General features: G+C 34.4%; 1 protein-coding gene across 4 annotated transcripts in view; it reads left to right on the top strand.

Moving 5' to 3' along the window:
• Positions 1–11,176, top strand: part of LOC128158527 (uncharacterized) — a 34,846-nt gene that overhangs the window by 22,306 nt on the left and 1,364 nt on the right. For all 4 annotated transcript variants that reach the window (XM_052821399.1, XM_052821401.1, XM_052821400.1 and 1 more), the window contains 11 exons: positions 2,540–2,671; positions 3,088–3,290; positions 4,430–4,570; positions 4,703–4,797; positions 6,987–7,146; positions 7,906–8,127; positions 9,130–9,169; positions 9,392–9,483; positions 9,752–9,876; positions 10,715–10,983; positions 11,096–11,168. In XM_052821399.1, the coding sequence (XP_052677359.1) occupies positions 2,540–2,671; positions 3,088–3,290; positions 4,430–4,570; positions 4,703–4,797; positions 6,987–7,146; positions 7,906–8,127; positions 9,130–9,169; positions 9,392–9,483; positions 9,752–9,876; positions 10,715–10,983; positions 11,096–11,168 (1,552 nt within the window). The remainder of the gene's footprint in view (positions 1–2,539; positions 2,672–3,087; positions 3,291–4,429; positions 4,571–4,702; positions 4,798–6,986; positions 7,147–7,905; positions 8,128–9,129; positions 9,170–9,391; positions 9,484–9,751; positions 9,877–10,714; positions 10,984–11,095; positions 11,169–11,176) is intronic.

The raw sequence follows: 11,176 nt of genomic DNA, 5'->3' as shown, positions 1-11,176 counted from the left end.
TGCAAAAATGAATTTTTCTTTACACCTTACAGCAATTTATCAAAACCGCAAAGCTGAATAGTTCTACTTCAATTACCATATTGCAGTGCCACTCAAGAGATAAGGGGCAACAACCCTGTCAAATATCGTTATTATAAAGGATCGTTGTAATGACTTTATCTTACTAAGTAAACAGTTCATAATGTGTTCTATAAACGTTGAACTTGTAAACTCTGACACGTGAAAACACCTATAACTTAAAATATTTCGTCTCTGATTTATTTTGTTTTCCATCATGTAAAATTTGTTTGTCTCAAATTATTAAAAATTTCTAAAATTCTAAATTCTATTACCATCAAAGGTAACTTTAATAAGATATAGATATAAGTCTTAAATATAAAAAATCAAATACACTAGTATATTTTAAATGGATTAAAATTAGCTATAACACTGTTATAATAGCAATGTAAATTTATAAACTTATGGGTTGATGAGCGCCATCTTTCGTTATCTAATGATAATATCAAATACAGTTTACATTTCATATACATACTTAAAAACATTCCCTAGGGTATTAGATACCTTAAAACAAGATTTGTTTGGTCATTAATGTACGTATCAAGGGTGTTTCTTAACTACATGATAAAACCTATCTTAAAGCTGACTTGGACAGTGTTGCCTTGTGTGGCATACAACAGTTAAGGCCTTTCGTTACCTCAAGCAATCTCGTTTTGCGATTAATGATTAGGCTTCGCCGCCAATTCCCATTTTATTTGTTTACTTTCTGACATTAACAGCCAATCCCTGATATATTAACGCCTTCATTTATTTTTAAAAACTTGTACATCTCATTCTGTGACGTCACATTGTCATACACCCAGAATATCAAGCATCTTTAGGCACCCATCAGCAAATTATCCAACTTTTTTTTCAAGTTAAAGAATGGATTTCATGCAATGGTCTGATTTTTATATAATATTATGTAGATTGTTTTAAAAAAAAACAAATGAAAGAAATGTATGATATACGAGATTCTCGCGAGTAATTTTTCTCTTAAAATTAAAATAAAAAAAGCTTTCTCCAAAACATGTTATAACAGCCTAACAAACTTTCTGTTCAAGTTGCATTTTTTATTGCCGAAACCATTAAACGATAAAAGCTTTACTGCATGTCATCTCGGGAAAATTAATTTTAGTGCTCTGTTCTTAAATCTTTTGCCGGAAGTGAAATTTATCAAACGGGGAAAAGTACATTTTTAAGCAGCCAGATTGCACCTAGAATGTTTTACCGGCGGGGAAGGGCGGGTCAGTACCCTCACATTACACACAGGGCATGCGCAGAAAGAACACATCACCAAATCTAATGCATGATCTTTTTGGTATTGTGTGCTGTTAATTCCTATCTGATGACTTTTAAATACAATGCGATGTCTGTTTGATTAAAACGACAACTTTATGTTAAATAAAACCGAAAGTTATGTTGGAGGAGGTTAAACTCAGATTAATGTGAAAGATAACGGCTACATTTATAGATAAAAATCAAAGTTTGCAACCTACGGTATGATGTCTGATCCCTGAATAAATGTAAACAAAACACATTAAATTAACTCCGAACAAAGGGAATAAACAACCTGGCTTAAAAAGTATTTTGGTTTTCCATTATACATTAATGAAAACAATTAGGAGGTGAATGATTGAATTAAAAAAAAAATCTGTGATTAATGGAGTGATTAGTCGGTGAAATAAAATAGCATATATTTATGCAGTAGTACAGAATGATTAAGAGCCCATATGATGCATGGTTTCTAAGTTTGTATGCTCACTGAGATGTATTAGACAGTGGACCACCGACAGCCAACTATCATATCAACGGTCGCCATAATGACATTCAGAGATGAACCTTTCGTCATGAAGGTCTCTTTATTTAGTGCTCGGAACCCCTTTTGTACATTTCCTACACGTATTTAATGAAATGCTAAAAGTACCATCCTCCTCTGATAATTCCTTATCGGACACACACCTTGTTCAGCAAACAGGAAAACTTTGTAATGCCCCAAACCAAGTCTAGTTGTTGATAAAAAGCAAACAGGAATGCATAAAACAGTTAAGGAGTAGCAGTGGTATACTAGTATGTGTTGTCAAGCAAAGGTTTATCTTGTTTGTGCATTTGTATAGGGGAAAAAATACCGGTATTACATTTACAATACATATTGAAAACAATATGAAATATTAGCAATGTTTTCAAGAGCTTCATTTTTTTTAAAAAATAAAAAAAATTGCTAATTATAAAGATTTTCTTCTTACCTTATTTGTTAAGATTGATTTTCCTCTGAAGGACGAATTCAATACTATGGAGTATATACACTGTATTTACCAAATTTTATACTAGTATACAAAGTTAGAGGCATGAAAATATTTTTTTCTGCAAAAATGTGTAAACAACGGAAAACTACCAACTGTATTTATCTGACGGAAAAGAGTAAATTGCAATTTTTGAATTAAAAAAAAAAATCTTCATGTAAATTGAAGTTTAATTTCTTATATTTTCCTGACACGGACAGGTCTCCACTGTGACCAGGAGTTCAAGGCTTGCGACGGCGACCCCTGCGGACCCCGGGGTGTGTGCCAGGAGCGGGGGTCCTCCCACGTCTGCTTCTGTCTAGACGGCACCCGGCGCCTGACCTGTGTAAACGGTAAGAATATCTAAGGCTGCGCGCGCATTGTTAAGTTCCACTCTCTGCCATACTATCAACAAACTCCGACAATATAGCCACTGATGGCATGCATACCAGATGGTTAATAACAACAATTGCGGGGAATATTGACACAGATAGACACAACTTAGAATAAACACTCTAGATTCTTGCCTTGAAGTGAACAATCATTCTAAATCCGCTCTTACAAAAAAGTCATTTTGACCTGATCAACCACTGGAAAACTCATTACAAAGGCCATTAAACTCTGTGAACTATCTCTTACATTAGTTTAATGACTTTCTTTCACAGAAAAAAAGAATTCTTGCATTCAGGTTGTTTATAATAAGTAAGACATGCACACCTGAGATAAACATTTATACTTGTGGCTAGAATTTCGCTGATTACCTTTGTAGATTACTGTTTGGCTGAGGATACAGCGCTTGACCACACGGGTCGACATCACTGGCCCAAAACTTTGGCCGGGGTCGAGGTGTTCCTGGACTGTCCTTATGGTACCCGGAAAAACTCGCCAAACGCCTTCGCCACCCGGAAGTGCGAAGCAGATTCCAGCGGGAAATACAAATGGCTGGCTCCCGACACAAAGGATTGTGTTGAGGTATAAACAACAGCGTGAAATACACCTGAACCTGTCAATATTCATAACTGCATACAAGTACAAGTAAAAAAAATTGTTAAGCGTGAATACCGGTACATATACGTATATTAAATGCATTTTTCTCAAACGAAACATGTAACACTTTCAAAAGCTTTTGTTGTTTGAAAGTACTTCAATATCTGCGTCTTTTCAAAGCCTGATTTATCTTTTATGAAAGGGAATTAAAACATGTTTAAACTAGGCATCTTAATTAAGTAAATACATTCATTATATGATGCTGAATTTCGTTATATTAAACCAGAAATCAGTTTGTTGTCAACAAGATATCAGATTTTTCACATGAAAAAAGCTAAATGTAATTATGTGTTTTTCCTGTAATTAGATGTATCATCAGCAAAATATGACCAAAAAAGATCTAGGTAACTTTGCTCATTTTAAATGAAATTACTCAAAAAGGGCATTAAGTTGTTACTTCCTCTTTGCCCTCGATGTTTACCTACAAGGTTTATCTTAAAGTGCATCAAGTTGTAAACCATGTCGAAGTGAAGCGAGGCATATAAACCAATTCATTACAAACTAGTTGTTACTGAAATCGAACAGTTTAAGCGTTCAACAAGTACATCAGCAAGTTTTAATTGTAAGCAGTAAGCAAGATTTCTTGAATATCAATTGTGAAGAAAGACCATGAACAAGATAAACATTACTAAAAGAGAGAGAACAACTGCTTCCTTGGTGAAAGCTTGTATATATCAACCCCCTCCCCGTACTACTTTACATTTCAAGTAAATCTGAGTTTAATTGTTATGATTTCCAATACTATATAGTTAATTTGACTTAATCCATTTTTTACCCTTTTACAGTAAGAGTTAATTTGACGTGATTCCTTAACGCCTTACAATACAACCCTATCAGATAATTTCTTCGTTACTGTTTTACATATGAGTGAAATGGAGCTAAATTCCTTACTTTGCATGTAACAGCTCGATATAATTTGATTTATTCCTTCGTTACCACTAGTATTGTATACGAGTTAATTCAAATTTAATTCCTTTGTTAATATCTTACATTACAAACTTATCTGATTGACTTTCTCTGTTATCTTTTTTTATTACGATGACTTAATTTCTCCCAATTTTCAGTTGTCCCCAGAGGAGGCTGACTCCAGGTTGCATGATCTCGTGTCTTCAACAAAGGACGGTAACTCTCTCACTTCAGAAAAAGTGGCCTCCGTCACCAACGACCTCGAAAATCTCGCCATTTTTGCCAATGATAACGAGGCTGTAAGTGTTGACCAATCATAAAATACCCTCGTGGTATTTGAATTCCTCAAGTGATAAAAATTTGTTCATTATATTATGTTTCTTTAACGTTAAAACAATTTTGTCACCTTCTTCATGTTTTTATTTAAACAGATTGCCAAGGAGATGACGACAGTTATAAGCAACCTCCTGGAGGCCAGAGAATCGGTCCTTATAGAGAGTGACAACAAAAACCACTCCAGTAAACGGTAAGTCCTTCTTAATTGTTTTGTACTTGGTGAGTTCTAGCTACCTAACCTAACCTGGTGAGTTCTACTAACCTGACTTAACCTGGTGAGTTCTAGTTATCTGACTTCGCCCGGTGAGTTCTAGTTATCTGACTTTACCCGGTGAGTTCTAGTTACCTGACTTTACCTGGTGAATTAAAATTACCTGACTTAATCTGGTCAATTCTAGTTACCTGACTTATTATTCATTATATTATGTTTCTTTAGTTCTAGAGGCATATGTTTAAGCCAATGAATCCTTTTTCAACGACTTGTAATTTTAGTTTACTGACTTTCGCCTGGAACTCTCCTTTTACTTTTACCTTATATCTAACTTAAGGGAATCATATACGTTCTTTGGGTTATTTTTTGTGGGTCGTGTAAATGCACACTTTTAAATGTACACAGATTTATGTGGACCTCTTCAAAGACTTGTTTCTTTTAGAAATTGAGAATTATTGTACATGTAAGTCATGTAATAGAATATGTGAATACACATACATGGAGAAAGGGGTCCCCACAAAATGCACCGATTCCAATTCTCCATGAACTGTGTTGATATCTAAGCTATCAACCGTCACTGCACACATTTCTTCATTATACACGTCAATGTTTTCACATATTAGACAGATAAGAACACTTGATACACACAATAATGGTAAACTCTGCTTCCAAAAGAAACATGACGCTCTCAATCAAAAACATACAAAACAATCATAGAGACACGGAACAGTTGCTGGGAACAAGTCAATACAACTGTTTTTCATGATAAACAGTATTTAAATTTTATGGTAAATCTAATATTTCAGTTCTCAATATTTTGTAAATCTTAACGCGGCTCTAAATTTATTGAATACATCATTGGCACGAATACTAGAAAACCTTTTATTAATTATCGTTTTTACTAAAAGCTTCATAAAATTAAAAAAAAGACACACAAAACGCTTTCTCTCTATCATATCAAAAAAAAAAATCTGTTTTCTGCATACGCTGTTTTACAGTCATAACATTATGAGTGCATGTCACTAGCAATTAATGATCTAAGGTAAACAAAATCATATAGATCTTGAAATCAGTGGTCAGAAAGAAGCATTTTCACCAACTCTGGCGTGTCGGACACGAGGGATTGTGGTAGACTTGACACTTCCGTTTTCCATTCCTTTACAAAGGATTCTCTCACAAATAATATTTACTGAAAGAAAAAAAATCCCCTTGCAAAATAAAGAGGTAAAATTCATTTGATTTTATAAAATTGTCTGAATACGTCACGTTTACCTAAACTTAAGATTATATTTTTTTAACAGAGTCATATTACCAATTCTTTAATATACTAGTATGTCTCGCTTTACATCAATAAAAATGCATACAATTCAAGATTTAGATGGTTGTTCTCAATGGATTTGTGTAGTGCTTGCTTAAGTAGTTTACGAAACGATTTCCTGATTTCATTGAAGACTTCGAGGTACCGAAGAAAAGTCTATTACAAAAAATTGGCACCACTTACACCCACCTGCAAGAAATGCATAAGTGGCAAAACCAAGAGTTTTTCAAACCATTATCATATTTATACATTCTACTTCAGAACCTCTCTAATTGAGTATTTCTGTCCATTCATAACGTAAGATGAAACTTTTCACGACCCCGTTTGCAAATCAAAGCTTGATCATTCACTTATTTATATATAGTATAAAGTATTTCTATATATCGGTTAAAGCGTATGTTAATTATGAACATTTAAAAAGTTGACTGCGACCAAAAAAAAATCGGTTTAAATAGATTCAGCGTTACTGATAATTTCTTAAGAATACTAGCATTGCAAGAGATTACAAATTTTATATTTTATGCATTTTATAGCACTTTACTAAAAAAATTTGATCTTTTGAAATATTGTTTATCTTCCTTTTTCATGAAAAAGGGAAAGAATCTCAATGTATATGAAAAGCCAGTGTAATTTAAAATGTCATACATTTAAATTATATATTATGAATAATAAAAAAATATACAGATGGGTTCTAAACTGAAAACAAAATGATATAATTTTTGAATCCATGTAAAAGTTATTGGTATCTTTGAATTTCAATTAATTCTTGAATTCGGGTGTCATAAATAATTTAAAATACATATCATTAAAATAACTTTCAGACTATTATAAAGGTAATTTGTTATTACAGTTTGGTCGAGCTTCTGACGGAGTACGCAGACGCTGTTGTCACGGAGAATACGTCATCCATAGCAACGGACAACATCAACCTGCTGGTTGTCAATATCTCGGACAAAGGGGACCGAGACTTCACCTACAAACCCACCCTGTCGGACAACAAGACTGAGGAGGTCAGTGCTATCCTCAAATACATTGTAAAATTCATGTTAAGGTGCATTGACTCTATGTCAGGAGCGATAACTCTCGTCATAATTAACGGCTTAAAATTATCAAACCAAAAGGATTTTTCTTACAATGTTCCATATAGTATAATAAAATTGGTTTATTTGATTATTTCTATTTAGTATAATGTAACAGAACCGTTGCTATCCTTTCGCAGTCCGTTAAGGTACAATGTACCTCACTACACCCAGACCTATACTTTTTAAGACAATACGTCACAAGATGGCGATTTAAACATTTTGTTAAATAGTTTATATCGTTCAATTTGGTGGTATATCGTCGTAGCTCAGTGGCTAAAGTATTAGGATTCTGAACCGCAGATCATGAGTTCGAATCCGCTTGGAGCTTTTGTTCATATTTACTGAATTAAATTTTTGAAAATGTATTTTTTTCATTTAAAATTGCACATTTTTTGCCCATTTGACTTAGAAACTTCTTATCCATTATGATATCTATCATAATCAAGTAATTTTTTGCTGATTTTAGAAAATATTTCAAAGTGTAGTGAGCAACCTTAATTGCAAATATTTTTTGCCAAATGCCAAAAATCTTACTAAAATAATTTCTTATGTTTAAAAGATTTCAAATACAAAACGAAAATGACTCAACAATGATAAACATATTGTATGGTAATTGAATATTACATAATTAACATAATTTGACTGTCTATATGTGATACATATATCTAAAGATTTTTTCTTGATCAGACCGGTGTTACCCTTAGCGTACCAAAGGAAGTAATGAAAACATCCGCGAAAAACAGCATGAAGCTACAAATTATCACGTACCGAACGTCCGCCTTCTTCATACCGCATGTACCTACGCCAGAAGAAATAGTCCTCAAACAGCGGGTACTGTCAGCGACCGTACAAGGAGTCAGGATAAAGAACTTGTCCAACCCCATCCACTACATCATTCCTAATATCGAGGTATTGTAGCTCTGCATATCCTATTCATTTCATCATTCGAAAATTTGAAGCCGGTATTATAGTTTGGTAGGGGCGTAGCTTCCATTGTGGCAATGAGGCAACTGCCTCACTAGAATTTGTTTGACCATCAATGGGATATTCCCTCCCACATAGTAGAAATTCTTTCTTCTGTAATTTGCATGTCATATTCCACATTTAACTCACCATGCCAGTTGGTTCAGTCCCTTGCGAGAGATCTTTCTGCGCAATGAGACGCTTGAAACATTGGGGAAGGTCAACAATGACCGAGGACCGTCTGGTTGACCTTGCCTTACTTTTTGTTCACAGGCACCAAATGGTCTCAGTTGACAATATTCTCACAAAATTTGCAAACTCCAAAAAAAAACCGCCGGATCGGCCCATTAAATTTTGAAGTAAAACAACGATTACATTTTTCTTTTAATAAAAATGTTCATTCATCTAAAATATGTTAGAAGTTTTATTTTATTATATACTGTCGTGTACACATTTTTGAATTATAAAGAATTCAAAAATTGAGTATACGACAATCGTGTACTCAATTTTTGAGTTTCTTATGATTCAAAAATGTGTTTGTATTCGGCAATACTGTGAATAGATGCTGGTCTGAAATGTAAAATAACAAAACGTCGTTGCGGACAATGGTTTTTTCACATTTAAAAACTCCTAAATTCATTTTTCGTAGGGGGGCTTCGCCCCCTGAACCTCCCACCAGAGGAGAGACCTATTTATAATAAATTTGCCTCACTAGGATATTATCTCAAGCTACGCCCCGGGGTATAGCCTATTTTGATTGTCTGGTACTGGTACTCATTGTTGATAGGCTTGAACTGTTTAACATTTGGATGAAGTTGCATTTTTAAACTGGTTTTATAGTTAGGGATACATATGCATTTTGATTGTTTTAATCATTGTTTATAAGCTTGAACTGTTTATAACTGAAATTGCATTTTATGTAAAATTACAATTATTTTCTCGTTTCAGTCGGCTGCCAATCATACTTGTGTTTACTGGGAACACAATCGTAAGGATTTTATCATACAATAATGATGATTAATTTGCCGTACAATTGTTTAAAAATATTTTTACTCATACTTACTAACTCTCTAAGCCTATTAAAATTAGTGTTAAAAACATTAAAGTATTTCTCTTTACATCTTTGATTGAAGTGTGTATTTTAACTGCATTCCAATTAGTATCAAATTAAAAGTTCTTAGTTATGGTCACTGCACTGATTTCCTTTCAGGGTGGTCCACGGAGGGGGTAAGAACCGTGTCCACGGGAGGGAACGAGACCCACTGTTACACCAACCATCTCACCAGCTTTGCCGTCATGCTGGTAAGTGGTCATTTTTGTCACGTACCGCCACTCCTAAAACGCATTCACATTGTACACAAAAAAACCCAAAACCAACGACAACAGTCCAAACAAAGTCTCGTAAGGAAACTTATTATATAAAACTTGCATTATATCAGCTTCGACCGTCTTACCTGTTTTCATTTCTGGATAAGAAAAACGAGTCTTAAATTAATCTGTATTGATATATTTCAAACCAGAATGTATAACACTTATGAATCTATATACTATACTTTATCGTAATTTACAGGACCCCACCCCCACACAGATGTTACCCGACAGCCACGAGAAGGCCCTGACTTACATCTCCTACATTGGCTGTGCCATCTCCATCTTTGGCCTGGCCTTTACCATTGTTACCTACTCAATGTTCAGGTAAAACCTCTGAGTTCACATAACCCACATGAACTCTCCACAACGTAAATTTATCTCGTAAAAACCCGACAACAGTCCCTCACGGAAAAGTAAAACTTCCCATTGAATATATATTTTTGAAAAACTCACATTCCGATGTGACAACAAAGTAAAATTATTCCTACATTTTTGCAAGGGCCATCGTGACCAAAAGAAGAAACAATTCGGGTCAAGTGTGATTGTCCGTGATACTATCCCAGTTTATTTGTTTGATCTAATTATTTCAATCAGTCATTGCTTCCTTATTAGTTCCTTGTTCCCATTCAAAATCCATACATCTTCTCTAGCCGCTGCTTTTTATGCTCCACACATCACCTGTTCAGTAAACAATATACAAAACACCTAGGTCTATTTATACGAAAAGAATCGGTCATCTAATTTACGCTGCAAAACCCAATTAACTTTGATGCCAGAGAAATAATAGCTGACAGTTTGATCGAGTGACAAACACACCGTCCGTATATGTAAAATGTAATTGAAATGATCGACTACCACCTTTTTTACGACGAATAAGATTTTCCTTCGTTTGGAAGGAGAGTCTACATTGGTGAAATACCTCTTCAGTGCTTAATCATTGGTCTTCGTTTTTGTGACATTTTCTCTTTATCGGTCCTTTATAGAACAAACTAAGAAACCTTTTACGAAGTAAAGACAATCTTCAGTATTGCTGAGATATTTTAATTTGAACTTCATTTTGAATTTCTTATGACACATGATGAACATGATTATAACAAGAAGATACACACTCAAATAACCTTCATCAAAATCTACATAACTGGTTATATGTTGGATATTTCAGATCACTAAACAGGGAACGATCTGGGAAAATATTACTTAACATGTGCGTCTCCATGCTGCTAATGAATGCGACCTTCATTCTAATGGCGGAGACTTCAAGGTCAGACGGCATGGTCCTTTGCACTGTAACCGCCATTTTATTACACTACTTCCTGCTGACGTCATTGATGTGGATGTGCACAGAAGCAGTCAACATGTACCAAGCACTAATCAAAGTCTTCACTACATACTCGTCCTACTTCATCTTAAAAAGATGCCTCGTCGCATGGGGTAAGGTTTAGCAGAAAATTTCTAATAATATACCCTTTTGATATTTACAGTGCAATACCGGTACTTCATAGGGATTTACTGGTACTCATTTGATATTTCTTATCATTTGTAGGTACTCCCCTGATTGTTGTTGGAATTACAATGGGAATAAACAAACTGGACAACTACCAGACCAAGACTGATTTGTGAGTAA

Source organism: Crassostrea angulata, chromosome 8 (assembly GCF_025612915.1).
Source record: "Crassostrea angulata isolate pt1a10 chromosome 8, ASM2561291v2, whole genome shotgun sequence".
NCBI lineage: Eukaryota > Metazoa > Mollusca > Bivalvia > Ostreida > Ostreidae > Magallana > Magallana angulata.
This window is presented reverse-complemented; position numbering and strand designations above follow the sequence as displayed.